Consider the following 26,197-nt stretch of genomic DNA (forward strand, 5'->3'; position numbering starts at 1 on the left):
GGTCCAGAGGAGGGCCACTCGTATGATCAGGGGACAACAGGGCAGGCCCTATGAGGAGAGGCTACGGGATCTGAACCTGTTCAGCCTCCAAAAGAGAAGGCTGAGGGGGGATCTTGTGGCCGGTTATAAACAAGTCAGGGGGGATCAGCGGGCATTGGGGGAGTCACTGTTCCCCTGAGCACCGCCAGGAGTGAACAGGAATAACGGTCACAAGCTGGCAGAGGGTAGGTTTAGGTTAGATATCAGGAGGTACTACTTCACCGTCAGGGCGGCTAGGGTCTGGAACTAACTTCCAAGAGAAGTGGTGCAGGGTCCTACCCTGGGGGTGTCTAAGAGGAGGCTAGATGAACATCTTGCTGGGGTCATTTGACCCCAATATTCTTTCCTGCCTTGGCAGGGGTTGGACTAGATGATCTGCTCAGGTCCCTTCCGACCCTAGAAACTATGAAATACTGGATATTTGCTCAACTCATAATGAGGAACTGTAAGACAAGACAAACAGGTCTGATATCAGTGTACAAGCATGTCTATGACTAACTCATTAAGGATAGCAAATTCATCCTCCAAATAAGACCCTCTAAGAATTGCACTGCAATCCAATAGTTTTTCTTTTAACTATGTAAGATTTTAATTTGAGAATTTCAAAAGTTTTCTCCTTTAGTTAAGGACCTGCTTGTTCTCCCCCGGCCCCCAGATTCTGTCTCTGTTTTCATTTGGGCTTCTTCACATTCCCAGTGTGACACAGGTATAAATGTTGATGTGCTGCCAAAAACCCTTGTACTTGTTGTCATTTAATGTACTTTCTAAGCCATTCCAACATAGTTTGGATAGGAGATACATTACTTTCCATTGTTTTTCCAGCTAACCTACATGAGGATCTGACTCTCTATAGGACTCTGTCCCATTCCAATGAAGTCCTGGACCAGGATTACAATTTGGTTTGTATCTGTCTTGCTAGATATGCTATTTGTTCATCAGTTCTTATCATTTACAGTAAAATTCTGGGTACTATGATGTTTCCAATCACAAATGTTTTTGCTATCAGGTTATATTGTGATCTCAGTTACACTTGGGGAACTGCACTGAAATCAGTGGGGTTGCACTCATCAGAGAGCATAGTACCAATGTAAACTTAAAGATAGGGGCAAATACGTGGAATGACAGAGAGCAGAGATGGCAGAACATCTTACTGAACATTCAAAGCTTTCGCCTGACCCTAGAGAAGCCAATAGGAGTTTTTCAATTAATGGCAACAGGAGAAGTATATGACTTTCACAGTTCCTGTTTCTACATGCTGCAACACAGATGCATCCCATACCCTGCTATGGAATAAAAGATGGCAAACTCTTCGTTGCTGTGGCAACGGGAGAGAGGACTCTTTGCTATCATGTTCTGTTGTAATTTTGAAGCTCAGCATCTGTTTTGTGGCATGTCATGTGTTTCTCTCCTGGATCAAATTAATGTTTTCTTCCTCTGCAAAACGCCCATCAGGGAAAGGGCAAAGAAGAAAACCATCAACACAAACAGCCTCCAGATGCCGCTTCACCTCCCCCCCACTTCACATCTGCTGTAATTGTTAAATCATGTTTGCAAATAACAAGTGAATGCTGCCTTGTACCTCTCAACCACTCCCCAAGATATAGGAGATGAATGCAGCCAGCGCTCTGCACATCCCCTCAACGGATATGAGAGATGAAACTCAATTAAACTGGTTCAGAAGAATGCCAAGGTCTCTTTTAGGGAGATTATCAACTGAAGTCTGCACAGAATTTATAGCTTTGGCTGCCTTCCTTTGCCATCTTTTTCTTACTAAATCTCTCACTCCTGTGGCACTTGGATTTGTTGACCTCTCATCTTTGGGTTGTTAACACCCCTTGCAGCTCAGAGCAGTGTGGAGGCAGCACAGGAAGCAACAGTGGACAGAAATATGATTAATGACATGCTGACCGAGGTCAGCAGCCCCTCTATGAACAGACACAGGCAGGCAGTCCAAATGACACAAGGCTGCAAGTGAAATTTTGCTCTGGTCTGCTCTTTTTTACAGTAGGCATATTCCCAAATTGACATTCAGAAAATCCTGCTTGGGAAGCAAAAGCACATTGTGCCCAGGGGCTGAAAACATGTGTTTTCTAGTTTGGGCCTACCTAGCTTAGGTAAGTGGGCCTACCTAGCTTAGGTAAGTGACAAGGACCAGATTCCAAAGAAGGCAAATTGGAAAATCTGAATTGTGCTGATTTACATCCACCTCCACTTGAAGAATCACAATGGGCTTTACAAATATTGGTCACTTAAACCTAACCATATTCTTTCTGAGGAAGGGTTGTGAAGTATTTTCCCCATGTAGAGATAGTAAAACTGAGATAGAGAGAAGTTAAGTTATTTGTCCAAGGTCATACAGATCATATTATAGATTAAGTCTCTTGATTCTTGGTCCCGTGTACAGTTTTTGGTGCCTCACAAATGAAAAAGTCCTTGTGTCTTCAAACACAATCCTCTGACTCAGAAGAGGATAAAACTCTCTTAGCACACATCCTTGAACATTTAAAACTCTGAAGTACCAAAGGAGATATTGCATCACGAAATGAATAGCACACAATGAACAGGGACCTGCAAACCATAGTAAGAAAGAATAATTTTACTCATACTTTCTATCCCAGAGGAGGTTGAAGTGATTTTTTTTTTTTTTACATAAACTGGCTTAGGATTCTTTGGGCAAAAAATGGGAACATAAATGGACCATCATCTTTTTGGTGAAGCTAGAATTAGTCTGGTAGACAGGTGTATGGCATACTTCCTTTGTCAGGGTGCCTCCCTATTCTTCCAGAGCTCAGCTTTTATTTAAAAAAGGCTCTAGGTACTAGAGTTGATTCGAGTGAATAATGTGAAGACATCTCCTGGGATAGGGATAGACATTCAAAAAGCCTGAGCCTGAATTGATTCAACGTTTGCAGGTTATTCTAACCCGGCTAGGCTGAACCAGTTTCTAACCATTCAGACAATCCCTCTGGGCTGAGGAAACTCAGGCACATGACTGCAGTGGCTCAGGCTAGAAGCTGGGGGTGCTAGACCCCTTCCACAGAGATAATCTGAGAAGGGTGTGGCCAGGCCCCAGCAGGGCTCTGGTTAGGGAGGGATGTGAATCCCCACTCTGCCTACACCATCCCAGGTTTTTCTCTGCTCGCTGCTCAAGGGGCAGGCATGTCGCCGGCCTGCAGCCCCGGGCTAGCACTCTGAGGCAGTGCATGCATCTGTTGATGATGCAGAGCTTTTCACTCTCCCTCCCTGCTTCTGTATACTGTCTGTAGAAAACTAACAGGAAAGCAAGCCACGGGAGGGGGGAGAGGGGAGCTGATAACAGTGTTTATCATCCTTATGTCAGTGTTTGTTGCCCCATTAACAGAGAGATGTTACCAGTTATCTGTTGATTCAGCACAGACTCAGCATGTGGCTTGCTGGCTAATACACAGACACCACTCAGCAAGGCAGAGGGTAGGGGGAATTTGTGCCTAGCAGAGTGGTGAGGGGGAGGGAGGGAGTACACATCTCTTCTCAAACAGCGTTTCCAAGGTAGGACATTAAGCTACCTGTTGATTAGCTCCAAAAAGCCTGTCTGCTTCTGTTGTCTCCCACAGCATGGACTGTAGCCAGCATGTGGTCTGCTAGCTAATGCTGAGGTGTCTGTGAGGGATGGGAAATGCCTGCTTAGCACAGTGGGGAGGGGAGGGGAGAAGTAGAATCCAGGCAGACAACTGCAGAGACTGCCAAGCTTTAGTGAGGCAGTGGAGGGGAGGGGCCAGCCCTGATGTGGAGCAGAAGCTCTGCCCAGCTGGGGAGCATGCCAGGATGCTGGGGGAGTCTGATCTATATAAAACCAGCAAGGGGTCTGGGACAGATTTTGCACAAACCGATTTGAGCCAAATCAGTTACGTCTGATACTACATTCAACCAGGTTTATCTCAAACCAATTTCAACCATTCTCAAACTGGTTTATGTGCGCCAAACATCTGTTCTGTTACAGGTTTAAACCAGTTTCTGATCACTTAAATTGGTTTGTGTGTAATGTCTGTCCCTAGCCCTAAGGTTTACAGAGAGTTCTGAGAACATATCTACACTGTTAACTAGCTATATGAGAAGGCACCATACTGAAACACATCATATGCTTCCCCCGCCCCCACCCCAAATTAATTAGTTTTCCTGCAGCTTTGCATGAAGGCAACAACATGATTTCTGGCTTGGGAGAGAGCACTGGGAGAGAAAACAGGGCACTGGCCACCATGTCACTAATGTACAGCCAGCATCACTCCACTGCTTCCCTCATTTCCAATATATTTCCTATCAGAAGAAGCATGTTTTCAAACTACAGTATTAGACAGTGCAGTTTTCCGTTTTTAAATCTGATCTCTCATGGAACATAAACCAATTAAGTGACAAAATCCAAAGCTTCACATAGAATTATGCTCTTAGAGAGGATATAGGTTATCAGTCATTTCTTTGGGGACTGATCTTGGGACCAGCGAGACTGAAGACATAGCATTCATTAATGACTTGGAAGAGGAAATGGGCAGCAAAAGAGTTGTTTGCTATGATATTCAGCTCTTTCACTCACAGTTAATGGCAAACATTTCAGGAAGTCTTAAAGACATCTATGGTCATGCGGCTTACATTAATCTGGGTGACTGTAGATTGGGTTCAGGGTGTGCACACTTTTGCTGGCGCCAGGAGCTGTGCCACGAACTCAGCCTAAGAAAGTTGGGGTGTGGAGAGGGGTGAGTAGGATCCAGGGAGGGGGAAGCAGCAGGTCCACAGGGCAAGGGGGCATTGACAGGTCCAGGGTGGTGGGTGGAATGGGAAGTGGGCTGGAGGGTCTGCAAGGGGAGGGCTGGTGGGCCCACTGTGGGGGAGTTGTCTGTCTGGAGATGGAAAGTCAGAGGGCAGGAGTGGGGGGCAAGGGTAGGAAATGTTCAGCCCCAAGACTCGGGTGAGCAGCTGGGGTGCGCGCCAAACATGCAGATATTCATTAGATTGGGTTAATCCCTTTACAATCTAACTTAGTTCACCTCCTCAGCTGAACTAAGTTAGACTGGGCTGGCCATTTTTTGCTTGATCTAACCTCCCCAAACATCTGTACAGAATGGCACTTAGATTAACCTTAGTTACACTTTGATCTAAGTGTAACATCTGCACATAACTTATGTGAGCAACTGGGACAAGCTCCTACAAAGTTCATGCAGCTAAATGAGATGCAGAGAACTGAATGCATGCTGAAGATGTTCTACCTTTTAGGTTCTAAACTTCACCAAAACATCAGATAATCACTATATGTAAATGTAATTTGTTAGCTCACATTTTGACTGCATGTCTTGGATATAGTGAACTTACAAAGGGTGCTGAAGTCAAATTTGTCCCTCAATTATTTTTGCCAAAAATTTTTAAACTCAGAAACTGTAGCTGAGGCTGTCGATTCACAAGACAAAAACAAACAGGAAGCAGCAGTGTAGGGTTTTCATCATGCTGCTTTGTCAAACCTTCTAAGAATCCATTTCTAGGTTAAAGAGTGGTTCAGACTCAGACCAGCCTTATGCGATGCCCACTGAGGTCAGTGCAAAGCCTACATTTGACTTCTGTGGGATTAGCAAATATTGGGTATCGATTCAGTCTTTTAAATCTCAGTCCTCAAATAAAGATGCCAGTTAAAATCTATTATGTTGATTTATGTGAATTAGACTATTAAAAACTCATAGTTGGTCAGACCCATTTCGTATACAAATATGGAATTAGTGACAGAATTTTGTCACTAATTACCTAAGACAGATTCATCTAAATCTGGAAACTAGAAAATAGGGCCTATTTAGGCACATAAAATAGGCCTGATTTTAGAGAGACTGCCTGCCTGGAGCTCTCTGAGCCTACAAGCTGAGTTATTTAAGTATAGCAGGCAGCATTTGGCTACTGAAATTAATTGGCATTTTTTCTAATTACAAAGGCTAGCGCTTACTGCAAAGAAGACCACCAGCCTCTACTACCGACCATACTTCTTTTCAGTGCCTGTGTACTGACTGAATATGGTCCCTTTGTGAGCCATCTCTTGGATTTGCTCGCTGAGTCAGAGGGGGAATTGGGAAGCCTTTGCCTCCTTGAAAGCTGTTGATATCATTGACAATTATAGCACAACCATTGCCAGTGTAACTGTCTGAAGATTCTAGCCCTAACATTTCCAGACCATATGACTTCTAGGTGTTTTAGAAGTGAATATAAAGTCTCTAGTGATAAAAGAGGGATGTGGAGGATACCAGACCTCTTCCCATGGGGGGCCCAGGGCCTTTGGGCCCCCACCTATGCTAACCAATAATTTCAAATAGGAGACCATACAAGGACTCGGCAACTTGGGAAAATCATACAGCATTTGGTTGGCAAAGCTGATAGAACCAATGGGTCTGATTCACATGCCTTTGTTTTATACCACTGCCACACCATTAACTTCAACAGCATGGCTTTTGGTTTTCTTTGATCCCTTCATTGTCCATAGGCATCCTACTCCTGTTCCTCCCCTCTAGCTGTCAAGATGAGCACTCCTACCTTCAGATAACATAGTGATATGTTGGAAAATGTTGCTTTCTCCTAAACATTCTGCTGTCAGCATTCCGAATTAGTTGAAATGTTTTTTTTTAATTTTCAGTTACTTTGTACAAAGAGGTCCTGAACTCCAAAGGACAAGCAGAACAGATAATTCCCTAACAAGCAAAGTCTGAAGGCTTAATTTAGCCCTGACAAAAGCAGATGCAATTCCATTGACTTCACTGGAGTTACAGAATGTCCACCTAATGTACAAAAGGGTTGATCTATTCCTACTCTCATAGTTTAGCTCTGTGTTGCCTAGAAACCTTTGCTTTCAAAGTAATTAACCATGTGTCAACATCTTGTAACACTGAAGTACAATTAAATAAATGAATAATAGGCAGATGTACATTTTAAAACATCCCTATAAGAGACTTCTAATAGCAAGTATTGATCTTTGTTTCTTCTTAAGATCAGCATTTAACATCAGTTACTGAAGAAGAATCAAGGCTGTGAGAATCGATATCAATTATTTTACATCTACTTTCCCCTCCCCCAGTTTCCTGTAAGTATCAAACCATGATAATACTTAGGGATGATGGGTGCCTAAGGAATGATGTGTTTTTCCTTCTAAGTTATCACTTTGCTACAGCAAATGTGCACAAATTCTTCAGGATTCTTCCAGTACTAAAAGCCCAGAGAGAGACAGAGGAAAGTTGCTTACTGTTTCTAGGCTTCTCCTCATCCATGCCTTCATCTTCATTTTCTGGATCAATGTCTTCTGCTTGAGTTATCCAGTCCAGGTACCCCTTCAAGTCCTCTTCCAGTTGCTGCTTCTCCCGCAACTTCTGAAAGTCACCCCGGGCCTTTGCCTTTTCTCTTTCCTTTGAAAACTCCCTGGCAAGAGGGAGGGAGGGGCAGGATGTAGACAGAAAAGATTGAAAAATAATGGATTAGATTGGTTTGCATTGGAAATACTTCATCTCTTAACTGAGACACTTAACGGCCTCTCTTCATTCAAAGTCCCATTGATATGTATGTGGAGCAGTGCCTGTCAGACACACAGATATGACAGCTGGCCTATTTACTTTCTCCCTGTGTTTGGAAGAAACTAAGTACACTTTTACACCTTCAAATCTCAACATTTGCTTATGCATTCAAATTAAATTTACATTTAAAGTGACATTTCTGTAAAATGTCACTCTTTTCCTATTATCATTCTTTTTCATACGTTTCTCTTTACAGGCTATTTGTGAATATCTGTGCTAATAGTCACTATTAACCCAATAAGCCAAATTAAATGTTAGGCAATAATTTGACATCTGCAGAGTTGAGCAGTGGCTCTGACTTTTAGTGAGGTCTTAACCCAACCTCCAGTATCACAGGTGAAATTGTACCTAAATTGGTCCAGTTGTGGATATAATCAATGGCAACTACCATTCTGTGAGCTCATTTAACTGCGAGGGAAAACTGCACCCACAAATTTAGAGAAGTATGTTTTGCCATAGGAATCCAGAAGAAGAAGCTATTATCTGATTCTGACTGACTAAAACAAAGCCTTTGGAAATACAAAAAGAGGGAGAAAAATGTAAGCAAATATTGGCTTCTGAGTGGCTTGGGGGTAGATACTCGGTAGCCTGATGAAAAAGTGTTATTTAGCGTATGTGCTTAACACAGCATGTAGAAGAAAGAATGTCATGTTGCTTATCCATTTTTGTTATGTGGGCTGCCTTCTCACCTCCTTTCTGACAGAGAATCATACATTTCCTCAGCTCTTTTTGAGCTGCTGCATAGGTCTCCAGTTATACTCTCTGCAATGGTTCTAAGCCAGTGGTCTCCAAAGTGGGGTGCGCAAGATGATCCATTGGGGTGTGGGAAGAAAATACTAGAACTTCTATTTATATTTATATAAATATACACATATTGGGGGGTGCACGCTCAAAAATTTTTTACTGATAGGGGTGCGCGATCAAAAAAGTTTGGAGACCATTGTTCTAAGCCAGTGACATGCTTTTATTTTAAAAAGTGAGTTTTGGTGATACAGATGTATGCTGAACTGACAGACCTCAACCTCTGAGACATTTATTCACAGAACGAGTAGAGCACGGGCAGTAAGAGTGGCATCTTCCTACACTGCTCTGCCAACGGGGATCCATCTAGACTTCTGGGAACTGGATTTGGTTCTACACAGGCCCTGTGTCTTGCACAGTCATTTACTAAATTGAATATTGGTACCATTTTACACCCACATAGCACATGTATATACAGCTGGCTGAAGCATGAGGCTGGGGGACTCAACCCCACCATCTCTGGGCAAGTTCACTGACTGGTCAAAGATAATTATTCTCTTTGGAAAGACAGCCAACAAAGGATGGTATTTTCAAAACTGTTCAACCTTGTTTTGGGTCTACTATCATTGAAGTCTATGCTGATTTTACCATTGACTTCATTTAATTAGAGAGAGAATTAGACCAAAGCTAAACACTTTTGAAAATCATACCCAAAGATGTCAATCAGCGTCAACTACTTTGTCCTCAAGTAGCTCAGGTAGAGTCAGTGTCTACTACTGTGGAAGAAGTGGTTTCCATTTTGCTTAATCCCAAGTCAACTGAAATCAATGGGAAGATTCCCAGTAATTTCAATGGGCTTTAGATCAAGTCTTTTGTGGGGTTTCTATGCAACTTCAACTGTTAAAAAATAAATATAGGAAATGGTCTTCCTGAACTGGACTAGCCTGTAGAACAGAGCATGTGACAACAAATACCTGCATAACCTTCTCTTTTGCTATCTTGCTAGGTTTTTATCTGGCCTCATGGGCTTGTGAGAATGAGGGCTGAATGTGGAGAACCCTCTGGACTGAGAGTAGCTTCGCAACTACTCCTAAGGTAGTTCTGCCTCAAGGCAGCAATAGTTAACACAAATAGGTCAAAAATGAAAAATCAAGCTTTCTTATCCTGGAAGCCACTTTGTTGTTTGGATAGGTATAAAAGATGTATGGTGAAAAATGTAATCAATAATAATAACACTTTCCACTTCTACACAATCTTTCCCCTGGGACTCTCGAAGTGCTTTTAGTCACCTTAATGAATTAGCCCCCAGAAAACCTATTTAAGGTTGGTAAATGTTATTAACCCTATTTTATCAATGGATAAGCAGAAGATCAGAGAAATTAGAGCAAAATATAAATCGTGCCTGGGTGCTTAAATTTAAGTATGCAAATCCACCATCAAGACAAGTAGCCTGATTTTCAAAGGTGCTGAGCACTTGACTCCACTGTGAACTGTGGGCTGGCCACAGTTACATGGATGTGGACTGAAGTGGCTAAGTTGAGATAACCAAATATAAATAATGTTGGCTTTTGGTATGAGTCAGTCCAGATCAGAGTCAGAACTGAAAATTCCTAGATGCCCAATTTAAATGATCAACAATAGCATGGACCTTTCTCCAAAGTTGTATGGGTATTTCCCATTTAAGAAACCCCTCTAAAGAAAATGACACAAACAAATATCCTTAATTTCTGAGCTGAAGTAACCTTAATACATTGAGAACAAGGGAGGATTGAAACTGATGAACGAATTCAAAACATTTCATAGGTAGTATGCCACCTTGCAGCCAGGTTAATTCAGTTAATGACCAACAACTGTTCCCAAGGGATGGCTATTTAGTATCCTGTATGAAATGGATTGATGATTTCAGAGAAGCTCCTAGCACGCAGATCAGCACTTCTCCTAAAATGACCATCCCACTTGGCACCAATTGCTTTTACTGACAGCCCCAGGAGAGAGGCCAGTGATTCAATGGGCCTATTCAATGAATGACCATCTCAAGCTTATAGGAGGCCTTTTCAGAGTAAGGTTGGAATATGATGGCAGGGTGGAATAGGGGAAGCTTGCAGAAGTATTGACCAGCCTGCCTTCTTTCAGGGAATAGGCAAGATTTATTCAGGGCTTCAAACTGGACAGGTTCTACTAGTGTTTATTTTGCTTCATTTTCTCCCTCTTTCCATAGAGAGCTAAAGAAATATTCATTTAGACACAAACTCAACAAACAAGTGATTTTCACTGTGTGAGAGGCTAACTCAAGATCACAAGTATAAATTCCCTCTCCTGTCCTGTATGCATCTGGGAATGGTTTTCCTTCCCCCTCTGGTGATGTATTACACCATTCTTGTTCTACATTCCATTGCTGTATGCTTTTCTGGTGCTGGGAGGAGCAATGGAAAGTGATGAAAACAGCAACATTACAGCAGTTTAAAGGACTTTCTTTAAGCCCAGAACAATGATTCAAACCTGACCTACTCTGGTAGGTGGCATAGGTAGGTGCTATATTATTAGGTTCCTGTTAGGTATAGGCTGAAAAAAACAGAAATGTGAATCTGAATACCTCCATGATTCAAGGGTGCACAATATTCAAAAGCTGAACTCAAATTTGGTACAAATCTCACCTGCTCCCTCATGTCTCACTGGTGGGCTGAAATGGACAACACAGGCATGAGCACCCTAACTCTTTGGGGGAACTGAAACCAAAAGTCAAAGCTGCTGCTTTAGCTATTATCTAAAATCATCTTGCTTGGATGGAGACATAATGTATAGTATTTTCCTTAGGACATATGTAAATCCTCTGAATTTAAATCAAGTGAATGGTAGGATTATAGCCATGTACTTTAATATCTGTTTTAGCATTTACTTAAGCACATGAACAGAAAGTAGCTTGGGTTGATCACAAAGGCTATAAAGAATGAAATACCCAAGGAAGATATAAGATGGCCTTCATTTTAGCCAGATCTGCACATAGCCATGAGTTCTGCAGCTGCAAGAAGTAGGTGCATTCAAAGCATTTCAGTGAGTGCAATTAGTTGCACCCACAACATTGAGAAGCAATTAAAATTAGGCCTATATGAACAAGAACATAGTATTATCTCTTTAACTGATGAAGTGTAAGAAATCATTTCTCTGCCTACAGCTCAGTGGATAAATGGAGAGGGAAATTCAAGAGACACACAGAATAAGTTACTTAAAACTACACTATTCATGAGCAATATTATAATGTACCATCTATACAGATTAAATCAATAATAGCTAGGTGTGAGAGAAATATCTGAGTCTGGGCTCAGGGGCATGGGAGGGAATATTTAATGGCTCAGTATAATTCAGAACTGCTTTAGAAAGTGCAATTTGAGATTTGCTTTTTTTTCCCCCCCAAAGATTTTTGGTACCCTCAACTTCTCATTGTAGCTTGCTAAGGGCTAATATCTTTTCAGGGCTATGACCAATAAATGGCACCCAAGGTACATATGAAAAGTACAGTATAAATTGTGTCACAACATACTGTCAAAACATAGTTAAGAAGATCCAAATCAATGATGACACCAGGATGGACCATATGATTAATTTCAAGTCTCTCTAGGAAGTACTTACATGTGGTATGACTGTGATGATGTCACTATTTTAGGTGCTATGCACTTAGATACCAAACATTTTTTGAGTCTAAGTCAGATGGGGAAATTCAGTTTTCAAATGTCAGCTGAATAATAGGATAGCCAAATGTTCCATTGTTTAAATACCAAGATCGCTTTGTTTATAGTGGAAATTTCTTAGGGCTGGCAGTGTGGGCACTGACAATTCTTTTTTAAAATGGACATCATAATCTTTAATCAGTTTCCACAGACTGTCTTTGATTGCATCTTTACATGATGGCTTTGTTAACCCACTTTTTTACATGCTTACCTGTTGATTTGAATATTAAATAGAGGACTTTCTGGCATTAGGGAATTTTTTTTGAAAACTGTATCCACACTATCATTGTCGAGGCTTCCACAGACTATTGCCTCACACTTTACTTTCAGGACCTCTTTTCCTCTCCAGTTTTTAATTTGAAGCTCCTTGCAGCAGGTGTCAGAGCTGCATGTTTCCCTCAAGACAGGTAATGCAGAAATGAATGAATGCACTTCAAAACTTATTGTTGTTTGATTCTTTTCAGGCAACTAACGGGGGAGGGGGGGAAAGAGAGGAGGGGTGTTCTTATTTGATCCTACTGGTTGCTTGCCCTTCCTGTTACCCCAAAATCCATGCACATAATTTCTCCAATGCATCTAAGTTCTCATTCTCTTAAGGAAGGATTGTTTCTGATTAGCAATGGCCCCACAACCAAGAGAACATCAAATATTAGATGTGAGAGGTTAGAGAAGTCTGGCAAGCCAATATGTATGGGCTTGTACAACTTTCACTGGAAGCTCATTTAGAAGAAGCAAGATTTTCCAGGAACAAATGCTTAAAAGTAAAGCTTCGAAAGCCATGTTTATGCACCTAAATAATGTGGCTCATTTTAAAAAATAGGAAGCACCCAGAAATGCCAAAATATGGCATTTGGAATCTTATGCTACAGAATCATTTTTTGAAATGTTGTCAGGAATGTTTGTTGGCTTGAATCTTTCAATTACCTGGTTTCCCAAGGGCGGCAAAATTTTAACAACTGGGACTTTAACAGCTGCTTTTATTCAAGGCTACTGCTTACTTGGCCTCAGCAATGATGCTTTGTAGCAATGGGTAAACTGCAGATGTCTAGGGACATATTAACCGCAAGGCAGAACTGCCTCTCCTACTCCTATGATCACCTTGATAATGGGTCAGAAGGAAATTAAATCTCCTTGTATCATGCCTAATCTTGAAATCTGTGCTACAAAGATGATGTGCCTGTAGAAAAACATAATGAGTTCCTTTGAGGAAAACAATCTTCAAGGTTAGTCTATGCTCCAAAGGCATAACACTAGAACCTCCCAGCTGAGAGAATAATTTGGCAGAATTCCCATCCTAAAATATTTGGGGATTTGCCTTCTATGCTGCTATTCCACATTAACTTCCACTGATTCTTCCATAGATTTTACTGCTACTACTTCCCTTCCATGGCATCAGACTATCCTTATTGGGGCAGTCTTACCGGTGACTGTTGTTACATGGTTCCTCTCTCAGTTTTCAGGAGCAGGTATTTTAAAGATACTTTGTTGGTTTTTCCTTTTGTGATTTACTTTTCCACTTCCTAGGTCCACACAATGCCAAGTTTTGCTATTTGCACAACAAAGACAAGGCATTTTACTAAGGGCTCTAGAGAACGTCCCATCATTGCCCCATTACACTTGTAACCAAAGAGAAGGAATAGAGATACAAATTAAAAATATAAATAATAAAAAAACATTTTCCTGGTACTGCTTACCCGCTAAGCACACCGAGAACCAAGTTAAGTACAAAAAATGACCCTATGATGATTAGTGTAACAAAATAGATCCAGGGCCAGTCCCTTCCTATGGCATCATTGACCTGGAAGAGTGGAATGATAATTAGTGAGACAGCTCAGTTTCTGAGCACTGCAAGACTCCAGCCAAAGAGATCCCAAGTCACCAGTACCACAGATTTATCTATTTGCCTTTACAGCAGTTTATGATTGAGAACAAGCTTTCTCCTCTCCAGGTTAGCTGGAGTTCAGAATTTTGGTTAGACTGAAGTGAAATACTTTCATCAGAGAATAATACTCTGCTCTTCCATGCATTTTGGCTGCTGGAGTTTTAAAAGTTCTTTGAGTGAGAAGCAACACAAAGCTTCCTCAGATTCAGGTGTTTAGCTGTTTGCATGGAGGACAGGAGGAAAGGGATCCTGGTGATGGGGAACAACCCTTATTATGGAGTCTTGCCCTGCAGCATTGGAAAAAGGACACCAAAACTGGCAGCTTACCCGCTCAACACACCAAGAACCAGATTTAGAACGAAAAAGGATCCAAAGATGACCAGACTGACAAAATACACCCATGGTAACTCATAGCCCATAGCGTCCTGCATCTGGAAAGACGAAGGAAAGTTAGAAGACAGAGAGGGAAAGCAGAAATGATTAGGTGAAGGAACAGATGGAAAGGTTTGTAAACAGAGTCTCTACTTTATGCACACATGATTATATCATATCATGTGTGTTTTTTCCCCTTTATGTTATCTTAATGTATGAGTATTCCCTTTCATTTCCTTTGTTCTCTGTTTCCCCATTAGTCTGACCTTTTGGGGTAACTATTAAAAATAGCAGCTCTTATCAACAGTCACCACGGAGTACAGTCTCATATACTAGTTATTTTCCATTCTAATCATAGGTGAGAACTGTGCTACTCAGAGGGCAGTGTGCAGTAACAGGTGGCAAATGCTGGCTCTTTAATGGCAATTCTCTGGTAACTGCCACACTGTTCACCATAATCATGACAGTCCTTGGGTCCCTTAGAGAAAAATCCTGACAATGCCCTTCATTTTCTGATGGTTTGGAGTGCTTTCTAAACCTTTTTAACCTGTTTTTTTCTGTCTAAAGATGCTACTTGTGTCAAAAAGGGACTCCTGAATGTCCTGATTCCTGCAGTTTCTGATTCTGTAGCTGAATGGTGTGATTGCAATCCCAGATTTGATAAGACAGTAGGTGGCTGCATACTGAATAGTCTGAGCACCAGAACCTGGCTATATGGAGAACTGTCAGAATAAGTCTTGTAAGCACAAATACCATTATAAGGGCCACCCCCTCTCTTAATATCCGGTTAGAATTTCATGTGTTTGAATGTTCAAGTGAAAATATATCATCACCAGTGTCATCTTTCTTCCCGTCACGAATATAACATCATTTACCTCCCTTCCAGTTCATAAATATGAATCTCCTAGGCAGATATGGCACCAGCAAAGCTACTAGGTTGTGGGCAACATCTTCAGGAGTATCTATATGACCTAGGAATTTAAGTTTGCTATTCAAAAGTCCCCAAATTGTATTTATAATATTTATTTGAGTATAAGTTGACCCCCAAATAATTACATTTTATATATGGGGAATGTATAGTTATTGGAGATGTGCTTTGAATTTGTCCTCCTCCCATAGCAATAGCAGGGAAAATAAATCTAGGGGGATCAGGTAGTCCTCTTGCTCTCTGCCTCTCCCCAACTTTGTCCCTCTACCCCCTCTATATGGTCAAACTTGCTTTCCTTGAACATGTGGAAATAAGAAACATATCTGAAAACTCTGACCCTGAAATTAAATGTAGCTGTGGGAATTATGCATATAGTACACACAGACTTAGTTCACCTAGAATTGATTCATGCTATCTTTTTCATAACTATTGCAAGTTTTAACACAGTTACTCTACAAGCACAATTTTTATATATAACACTAACTATGCAAAATTAGAAGGCTCTTGACTTACCATGTAGTTTATTGGTCTGGGTCCCACCAGAGTCAACATCATTTCAAGCCATGGTGACCCCAGAGCTTAGCACTACTTAGTTTGTATCTGTACTCCAGATACCCCCAACAAAGGAGCCATGTGCTAATTAGCTCCCACTCCTGACTGGAACCAGATGTTTTTGTCATAAGTCCTGGGACCCTCCAAAAACATATATGCAGATGAAGCACAGGCCAATTTAGTCTAGCTCTGTCTCATGGTGGGCCGGACCACAGTAATCATATGTGACAGGGTGAGAGAGTAGGCAACAGAGTTAATTGTTTGGGGCCCCTTTTGGTGATGTTTGCCAGACACTTCAGACTGTTGAAGAAACAGAAATCATTGGGAATGGGAAAGAAAGATGCAGCTCAGTTGTGGGAGTGAAGAGGAACTTGAAATGTATGTAGTATAGTGGCTCACCATGACTTGAAAAATAGTCAGTTTGAGGGGGACTGCGCTTAATGGGCAATATTCCATATTTGCTTAGATTTGTTGTACTGATCTAGCCTTATGGCAGGCTTAAAGAAAAAGAAAAAAAAACAGGTTCCCCTCATTACCTTTTTTGGTACCAAGGAAAAGGTACCAGGGCTGATTCTAGCCCTTTCTGTGCTGGCTTCTTGGTCTAGTGCTACAGAGAGAATACCCATCTATTTTAAGGAACACTTACAAACACATACAAAATGGCTTCTACTGGCATCTTTGCTGAATGTAGGTTATATGTTTTATAGTCACATTTAGCATTGGCTGTGCTTAATTAACTCCATAGTTGTTTTCCATTACTGAACAAATATTGCTTTTGGCAGCAGTTGAAATGATAGATAATGTATTTAATGAGATTTCCTTGTATGCATTTATAAAGAGAGGGACTTTTCCCTCCCATGCTAATTAGGAGCAAAACCCCTCATCTTGTATTTGAGTAAATATGGCAGTAAGGTACATTGGAAAATTGTATGAGACTGATTTCTATTCATAAAAAACATTCCTTGCCTTGCAATTTAAACTTTTATCATGATCACAGAGGTAGAAACATTCATCATTACTATGGCCATTTACACAATCTTTGGAGAAGGCAGAACTCAAGAATTCCAGGTCTTTAATAGGAGGAGGTAGGGATGTAAGAGTTATAAAACCAATTGTCTGCAAGTAGACACGCATCATTTTTTTTTCTTTTAAAGTACAGTCTCAAAAATCCCACTCCAGAACTTTCCAACTCTAGTCTGGTGACTGTTTTTGGCAATAGCCCACAGTTAATGGGGCAAGCCATGAATCTAGGCAGAGATCCTTCATTTGCATCTTAATAAAAGAAGCCTCATTAAAAAAGGGAACTCAAAGTTTCTCTCAGCCACCCCTGTCTAAAGAGAATTTATACATGCCACTTCTGGAGAAGAATTCCTAGACATCCCTGTTTCCTTCACAAACATAGGAGTTCCTATACCTGTCTTCTCTCATACATATCTATAGAATTGTTCAGTGGGTCTTATACATAACAACAATAGTGCCTAATATTTACCTAACACTTTGCATCCCAAAGGATCCAAAAGTCTATACAAAAATAGACTGATAAAAAAATTAAACATCCACCTCTAAATTCCTGGCTTCTTTGCCACAAAACACAAGACACCGCTTAAGAACAGCCCAGCAGCACTGTATAGGAGTGCAGAAAAGGAGGAACAACATGTCCATTTGAAATCACAGACAGAAATTTGGCAACCAGAGTATAATTATACAAACTGGAAGTGGGCCAGAGGATGAGGCTTAATACTCTATCTCTTATGAAGAATGCCAGGGCATTTTAATGACTATAAATTAACTTTGCAAAACTGCCATAAAAATGTAAAAGTGCAGGCACAAAAATGACTTTACTTCCCTTAATCATGAGTGATGATGATAAAAGAAACTTAACAATATATTACTTATCCATCAAAAAAATTACTTAGCCTGAGTGAGTGGATGAGTGAAGTTTTTAAAGGCTAGAATAAGGGTATTACTAAGCTCATCTGAGTCAGATCCATAAAGCACTATTGCAGAATTAGGGGACCTATCAGCAGGGACAGAGTTTCCTGCTCAATCCCACCCCATCCTAAGAAGGGGATGTGGCTAGAATATGCAATGTTCTAGACACTAATAACTAAAGTGTGGTCCTTGGTGAACTATAACAACTGGAGGCTGCCTGAACTGGCCTTGAGAACTTGGTGCATTTTGGACCTCTGATACAAGAGTCCTGGATCTCTGAATAGTTTTCATCTGCCTTTTACTGCTCACTCTTATGTATAGAAAAATGGCTGAGCAACAACTGTATCAGTTTTATCTGTTTGGTCTAAGTCATTAGATTTTAATAAGGAGAAGGTTCTTTAGCATGGGCCAGATCCTATTTTATTGGCTAGGCATCCATGCATACTTATGGCACCTAAGTGCTGTATTATTCCTATTTTCTTGTGTTCCTGAAGAAATCATGAAACATCTATTTCTGTAATGCATCTTAGCTTTAACACTAATTTGTAAAGCAATAAAAGCAGTGAGGATGGGGAAGGCCTACCTATCTTTTGTGTTAATGGCTTTTCAGAAACTCAAGCAGAGTGGATGGAATAGGATTGCAGTTAGCAGTCAAATAGGTGGAATATGATCTGGCTCTATGTTTCTTCCTGGACTCGGTCACATAGAGCCTTGTGTAATGCTGAACTCTCTTATGTTGCATTAGGTTCAGTTGGAGGTGAAAGGAAGGAAGAAGCAGGAAGTCCTTCTAAGTTGTAGATTCTCCAAGACTTGACTTATTTGTGGAAAATACAACCTTCTTCTAAAAAAGGCAGCATAGCATTCATTCTCTAGATATTCATGAATGTTTGGGGGGGGCAGGATAAGCAGAAGAAAAATCATGGGCCGCTTAACAGGAATTGGAAAAGAAAATAAATACTTTTGCTCAGAATAACAGCAGCAATGTATTATATGCAGAAAACTTTATATCTTCAGGTAAGATCACAAGTCCCCAGGCAGGAAATACTTCCTGTAAAATGAAGCTGTCTCATCAACTGAGGACAACACACTACATTATTATCAGAAAACACCCTGAATCTATGTTTAGTTCAAAAATCTTTTCTGGCTATTTTTCAACATTGTGACTACGTGGCCATTTGTCACAAACATAACACCACTGATAGCTATTGGAGGCTTTCATTGCAGAACTCACTTGACTTTAGTGTTGGCTTGTCCTACTCGTTCTACTGAAGTCAAGAAGCTACACAAGGTAACAGTGACATTAGAAAATGATTTACTGTCTACATGGCATTGAGTTTGGGGACTGAGGGTGTAGATGCACCACACATTTACACTGATGTTATCTACTTGTATTAATCTGCTTCTACATCAAGCGTAAATGTGGTGGGGTACAGAATACAGATTTATTCTAGTGCACATAACTCCATTCCAGGAGTAACTACAGGCCAGTGTAAATTATACTGGTGTATGAGTTGTGTGTCCATGCTTCTAGTCAGTTGTATTTTGATGTAACCACTTGCTCAATGCAAACAGCTCAGCACCTTGTGGCAATGGTCTATAGCAGCACCCACTGACGACAGCAACTACCAGACAGCCAGCCGTCTGTCTGTCTGTTCTGGACACAAGTATAACTTACACTGCTGTACAAATGGATATAGGTTACCCTGGTGTAAATGTGTGATATCAGCACCCTGAGATTTGCAGGATGGCTCATGTATGAGCAACTCCTGCTTAACGCTGTTTCACTTAGCGCTATTTTGCTATAACACTCTTTTTAAATTGATACCTGATTTGACTTAGTGTGCAGTAAGTTTTGTTATAATGCTTGCAGTTGCCATGTTGGGTCATTAAAAACACTTGCGGTTGCCATCTTGGATCATCAAATAGTTTCAGTTTCACTTAATGCATGTTTTGCTTAACGCTCAGTTTTTCAGGAACCAATTAAGAGCGCTAAGCAGCGTTTGCCTGTACTGTTGCCATCAGACATAATCTACAAAAAGATTATTTCTCTAGTTCCGGTTATGCAGCTGCTGGGCCTTCTGGCTGCAAGGTATATTTTCTCTTATCTTTCCCCAGTTGGACATTTATTATCAACCATATAAGCTTTAACAGAAAAGGCGGATCACCTGGCAATTTTATGATTATGCAATGGGACTACTGTACTATGTAGGCCTGAATGATTGCACCTTTGGAGAAAGGTTGGAGTGACTGCAACCTAGTGTCAATGAAAGAATATATGTGATAATTGTGAGATCAGCTGGAATCTGCATTTGGCACCACTGCTGATAGTTTGCAGAAATACTCCTGTTTCCCATCTCAATATGATTCCCATCTCTTTTCTCAGCCATCACATCCTCATGCATGTGTTTTACTATAAGTGGTCAGAAATGTAGTACATGACTGAACATTAGGCCTGATCTATCATTTATAAGAGAAGGAAAAATGGTCTTGTGGATGAGAAACCTGGATTCTATTCTAGCTCTTCACAAACCTTCTGAGGCTAGAAACAGATGTTGCCCAGCAAAGTAGATCAGCTGTGCCGGGATATATCCTGGCATAGCTGATCCATTTCATTGGGCAAAACCCATGTTGTCTGTTGTCCCACCTGTTGATCTTGTGAGACAACAGGTGATGTGTTCTCTGTTTGTTATCTCTAGGAAACCCAGAAATTTCTGGGTCTGCATCTCTGCAAGCAGGGAAACCTGACTTTCTCCCCTTCCAGAGACTCTGGAGATTCTGGGGATGCTGCTCTGAAAGAGGGGAAAGCTAGGAACTGTTGTATAGTATGTAGTCCTCAGGCTGTGGCTGTTAATCAGCTAATTGGTGATCTCAAGCCTGGACCACACCAGAGTGCTCCAGTTTTCCTTCTTCTCAAGACAGGGCACATCTCTGGAAGCAGGGAAATTAAGCATTCGCTGCTTGCAGGCATGCATCATTGGCAATCTTCCAGACCAAAGGCAATGAAAAGCGATGTCTTTTTCTACCCTCAGTGACCTTGGGAAAGTTGCTTCATTGCCCTATGCCTCAGTTTCCCAATCTGCAACTGTGTACTAACCCATCTCAGAGTAAACTATAAGATTAAGTGAATATTTGGAAAAGAGCATAAGATTCTCATAGGGAAGGAACCACAGTAGTCCAAAGTATAATTGCTACTAGCGAGCTCACACAGGAGAATATCTTTTGAAAATCTGAAGCACTGGCATAATAAGCAGAGTTGGTACCCAGGGCAAACCCTGCTGCAGAGTTGGGGGTGAGGGTTAGGCATGGGTTCCAAGAAGGGCTGTTGGGAGGGTGCAGCAGTCTTATCTATGCCATTAACTCCTAAACCATCTCTGGGCTGAGCTACTGTTGCTGCTGCTACATGCTCTATCTGCCCCAGCTGTTGCTCTTGAAGCACTAGCAGTAGCCAGGGCATGGACTCTGTCAGGGTGGGGCGTGATTCCAGTGCCCTCCTAACTTTGTGCCCGAGGTGGGTGTTCCTCTTGCCCAGCCCTAGTTTCCATACTGATCTAAGAACAGTCGTATGCCTTGGGAATGATTTCTAATACATCACAGATCAACAGATTATGCAGAAGTTCATCTGGCCCTGTATCCTAGATCGTTGCATCTTTCATAAATACCTGTTTGGGTAGTAAAGGGTAAAATCTATTGGCTGCAACACAAGTCCACTGCTATAAGCCAACTTTGGGAATCATCCCAGAGGAAAAAAAAATACAAAACACCTCTCTAGTTATATGGCAACAATCAATGTTGCCTACAAGTTTGGGTTGTTAATAGTTGAGGAGCCTATTCAGGTGCTATGCAGATAGACAGGTACTGCTGCATGTCCAAGTGGGCCTACTCTGCATGGTGTACTGTAACAACAATTCCTTTCTTACTTAACAACCTTCTTTGTTTGCTATTACAGCTACATCTTAGCCTTCAGCTGTAGTTAAAGGCTTTGAACATGCTGATACAGATAATCCCCCTGAGCGGCAGCAATAGCTGGAATTTTTAGTTCTGTACTTTGTTAAACCTTAACCAAAATTAGCAGTTTCAGCATAAGCTAAGTGATGAAAAGACGTGGAGATGATTCTGCCTTTGGGCCCTTGGAGGCGGTAGTGTGATTCCTCCAGATCCCGCGTGGAGTCATATTGGGATGGCAGCACAGGCATTTCGCATAGCTGCTATCATGCTTCAGCTGATTTTGGGGATTTCTGTTTCCAGGTTGTTAATCTGATGCATTTCACATGTATTAAATTCACTGTGCTGGTAACCTTACTCAGGGGCTCTGGCAGAATGAATGATAGTCACTCATATTGGAACTATGATCTCTACTAGTAAGGCAAGAGGTATATCAACCTTCCCCACATACCTATTTAGTAAGTAATAACAACATATAGGGAGTGGCCTTTAGAACACTCAGTGCCTAAAGTGGGAACAATTTGCTAGACTGTGCTACCTTTAGGAGGAACTTTGGGCCAAGCTGTACCCCAAACAACTGACAGCCTTTACAAACCAAATCTGAGGGAATCACTTCATCCATCAGTGAAATGCATCTGGAAAGGAAGTAAAGCAGCAGTTCCCAAGGAACAGCATTTCAAGAGACAGAATGTAGAACACCTTATTAATGGAAAATATGGCAAAGCTCTGGGTTGAGTGCAAGTACATTATTTGGAACAACAGGGCTAGCTTCCTGTCGCTTGTGAGCACTGCTAATTGATTTTTAATGACTGAAGAATATTGCTGTAGATTTTTGAAAATGTAAGTCAAGTGCTTCAAGTACTTCATAATGAGGTGTATAACTTTTTCAGAAAAACATTAATCAAGAAGAATGGGCTACATAATGAACCTGAAGAGTGGTTAGCTCAGAATTTATAAGAGGAAATGTTACTTTAGGCAGCACTGAGCCAACCTGTGGAATTCACTGCCTCAGGGAGTGACTGTGCCAGAAACTAGGGGTATGGCCACCCACCACATCTATAGTTGCAGGAAAGCTGTGCTTGTGACCATAAGGGAAAAGAAAGTATTATTTTTCAAGGAATGATCTATCTGCTGAAGCTTACAAGAGAACAGGCAGCACTATATAACTGATCAGAAGCATTACAGGGTGGTGGGGGAAACTAGGAGAAAATATGTTTCCTTCCTGCTAGAAGCCCTGACATAAGAAAGCATCTCTATTCTGGAAAGGTGCATAAGCACATCCTTAACTTTAAACACGTGTTTAAGTGTTTTCCCCAACTGGCCCCTGGAGAGCAAATTATAGTAAAGCAGTACTCCGCTGCTACATAAAGGTCCACTGATGTATTAGCATAGAGCCATATGTTCATCACTTGCAGATTATCAGGCACAGCCACTATCTTGGGATGGGAGAATATTGAAATTAAAAAGGTCCCAGTACTTTGGATTTAAAAATGATTTTTTTTTTGGCAGGATCTAACCTCCATTTTCTCCCCTTCCTATGAGCAACTGAGTTACTGTACTGTATTCCTCAAATGTTTATAAAAATGTAATTTTAAGTTTGTATGCTTCTGGCTCAGCACTGGAACTACTACAGTTCATGTTGGAAGTGGCAGGGGGACAGAATACCCAAAACTTATCGGAGTCCTGGCTCAGAAGCAATTAAAATGAAATGCACAAAATTCCAGCTTTCTTCTTCACAAGTAAGGCTATGCTGACATCATGTTAGGAAAAAAAAATCTGTACTGTGCCAGCCAGTAACTCTTAGAGTAGCCTACATTTTCTAGGAATTATGCCTCAGGCCAGCCTGTGTGGCCCAAAAAGGAAAAGATTCAACATATTCAAGCACTCCTGCTACTCTGTCCCTACAATACTGTCTTTCCCTAAGACATTTAAAGGTCCAGTGAGTTTTTTAAAGCTTTTCCCATCTATAAGAGCTCATCCCATCAAGAAACTAAAATGCAACTGATATGACTGGTCAAATATAACTAATACTAACTGACTTCAAAATGTGGAGTATTAAATATACACAGAGAATTGTCTGTGACAAATCTACAGAATAAAATGAACAAATCTTTGGAAAAACTTATTGGAAGTCAGATGTTGATACCTTTCTTTACATTTGGTAGCATTCAACTGGCTGTCCCATTAAGTCAGTACAGCCAGCTGAGGAATAACTAAGTATTAATTCACAGGGGAAAGGGTATCACAATCTGGCCCTGAGTAAATTCAATTAAAAATTTTAATTGAGGAAATCATGATTTTTGTGGACATTCTGCAAACAGAAAAAGAAATGGTGGAAGACATTATCTTCTGCAAATTAGTCACTTAACTCTGGTGATTACATGGCTTTAGGAACATCTTGGTTCCCAAGAGTTTGTGGGCTTTGCCTGGAAAGCTCTCACTAGCAATCAAAGTAAGCAAAAGTCTGGCTAGGAGGGGAAGGTTTGACTCTTCCCGTTTTCTCTAGACTTTTTTTTTTTCCTTACAAGTCTAGTCATATCTGATAGTAAACCAGTAGGGCTGTGCAAAATTTTGCTGGCCATTTTGTTTCGACACTGTTTTGACCATTTTCAAGGTCAAAACTGTAAAATTGAGAAAAAACCAAAGCTGGTTGAAATAGCCTTGAAACAAAATGTGGCTGGTCGAAATGTTTTGAAAGTTGAAACATTTTGATCATAGGCTGAGGATAGGAAGTCAGTCCAGCTGGGCTGACTTCCCATCCCCAGCGCAAGATCCGGCATCCCCATCTGCTTGATCGCATGGCACCAGGGGTGGGAGGCGCAATCAAGCGCAGGGCCCCAGGAACCAGCCCAGCTGGGCTGCCTCCTGGCCTAGCGCAATCAAGCACAGGGCCCTGGGAACCATCCCAGCTATGCTGCCTCCCACCCCTGGTGGAATCTAGCAGCTGGGCTGCCTCCCACCTCCAGCGCAATTTAGCAGGGGCACGGGGAAGCAGACCACCTGGGCTGCCTCCAGCCCCGGTGCGATGTAGCGCTGGGGATGGGAAATCAGCCTAGCTGGTCTGACACCTCATCCTCAGTGAAACTTGAAACAGCATCAAAATAGCCTTTCTGTTTTGATGGAACAGAATGGAACAAGTGTTTCAACTCAAAATGAAATTCGAGACGATACACTGTTCCCTCGAACCGGTGAAACTCAAGGTGAAACGGAACGGTGCCATTTTGCATAGCCCTAGAAACCAGCTCCCCAGGTGATTAGGTATTTTCACAGATCTTTGTGCACTGGCCTGTGATTATGACATTTGAGATATGAAGAAACATATGGCTATATGTGTGGCTGTTTACCACCACCGGATAAACTTGGGACAGATTCTGAAATTTTTTTCTCTCTCAGACCCATACGTGGTCTTGCTTATATTGTAACCTTTTATGTAGCAATTCTCATAAACATCCTAAATATGCACTTCAAAACATATCCAAAATCAAGGTGATCTTGATGTTGGTCTCTTCACCAAGCTATAGACAATAAGGTTGTTTCTAAGGCAATGCAAAACCTCCAATCCTGAGCCTCTAGCTATTTTGGCAACAACTATGAAGAAATAACAAAAGGGATTGTTGTACCTGTATAAGTAGCATATCTGAGATTTCTATTGCAAATCTCCACAAGACTTCACAAGAGATGTTGTTACACAAAGAACATCCATATGGCCCCAAAGTCATCCAGGATTACACCTGCTACTCCACATCAGACCCACCTATGGTATCACAGTATGGTTTCAGTGAAGATGGGGAGTTCTTTTATCTCTTTCAAATTTTTTTCCATGAAAAATCCCATTGTGTAGCTTTACTCACTCAGTTCTTGATCTGGCAAAGCTCTTGACTGCTTAGATAACTTTATACACGTAAGGAGTCCCCCTGAACTCAATGATCAATATATTAACTGCATAACTGAAGTTAATGGGATCATTCATGTGCTTGAAGTTAGGCACATAAATAGCTGGACTGGGACTTGACTTAGAATTGTTGAGAGAGGTATTAGAATTGTTGGCCATCTATATGGGGAGGCTTTTTCCCTGCAAATTCCCTGGAAAAGGTCAAGACAGAATGAGACATTTGAACACCACAATGGTTGATGTAACAAAACAGTTTTAAACATTTCAGTCTTGGCAACTGAAATTTTAGTGCACCAAGAGAAGAGTTCATGTCCCTTTTATTAAACTTAAATATTCTTTCAGCTTCTCAGCTTTCAAAACCCAGGTGATAAGGCATGGAAATTGCAGGTTTTAGAACAAACAAGACAAGGGTGTGTAGAGGAAACAACAAAAAAACCTGAAAATATTTTATAGGCCATAAAATACTTGATAAAACTGTTACCAAATAACAAAATTACAAAACCACCCCCACCACTGGTAACCCATCTCCCTTTTCTAAAATTTATCATTCCTTCCTGGATGGTTTTTTTTTTTAATTGTTTAACTTTATCACTGTCTTAAAATAGTCTGGTGCTTTGTCTTTGGCAA

General features: G+C 41.1%; 1 protein-coding gene across 3 annotated transcripts in view; it reads right to left on the reverse strand.

Annotated features, from left to right (window-relative positions):
* CACNA1C (calcium voltage-gated channel subunit alpha1 C) overlaps positions 1 to 26,197 on the reverse strand; it is a 651,860-nt gene that overhangs the window by 178,716 nt on the left and 446,947 nt on the right. For all 3 annotated transcript variants that reach the window (XM_019544553.1, XM_019544552.1, XM_019544551.1), the window contains exons 8-9: positions 13,765 to 13,868; positions 7,280 to 7,452 (exon numbers count right to left, since the gene is read on the reverse strand). In XM_019544553.1, coding sequence (XP_019400098.1) covers positions 7,280 to 7,452; positions 13,765 to 13,868 — 277 coding nt within the window. The remainder of the gene's footprint in view (positions 1 to 7,279; positions 7,453 to 13,764; positions 13,869 to 26,197) is intronic.

Source organism: Crocodylus porosus, unplaced genomic scaffold, assembly GCF_001723895.1.
Source record: "Crocodylus porosus isolate Cpor-Errol unplaced genomic scaffold, CroPor_comp1, whole genome shotgun sequence".
NCBI classification, from domain to species: domain Eukaryota; kingdom Metazoa; phylum Chordata; order Crocodylia; family Crocodylidae; genus Crocodylus; species Crocodylus porosus.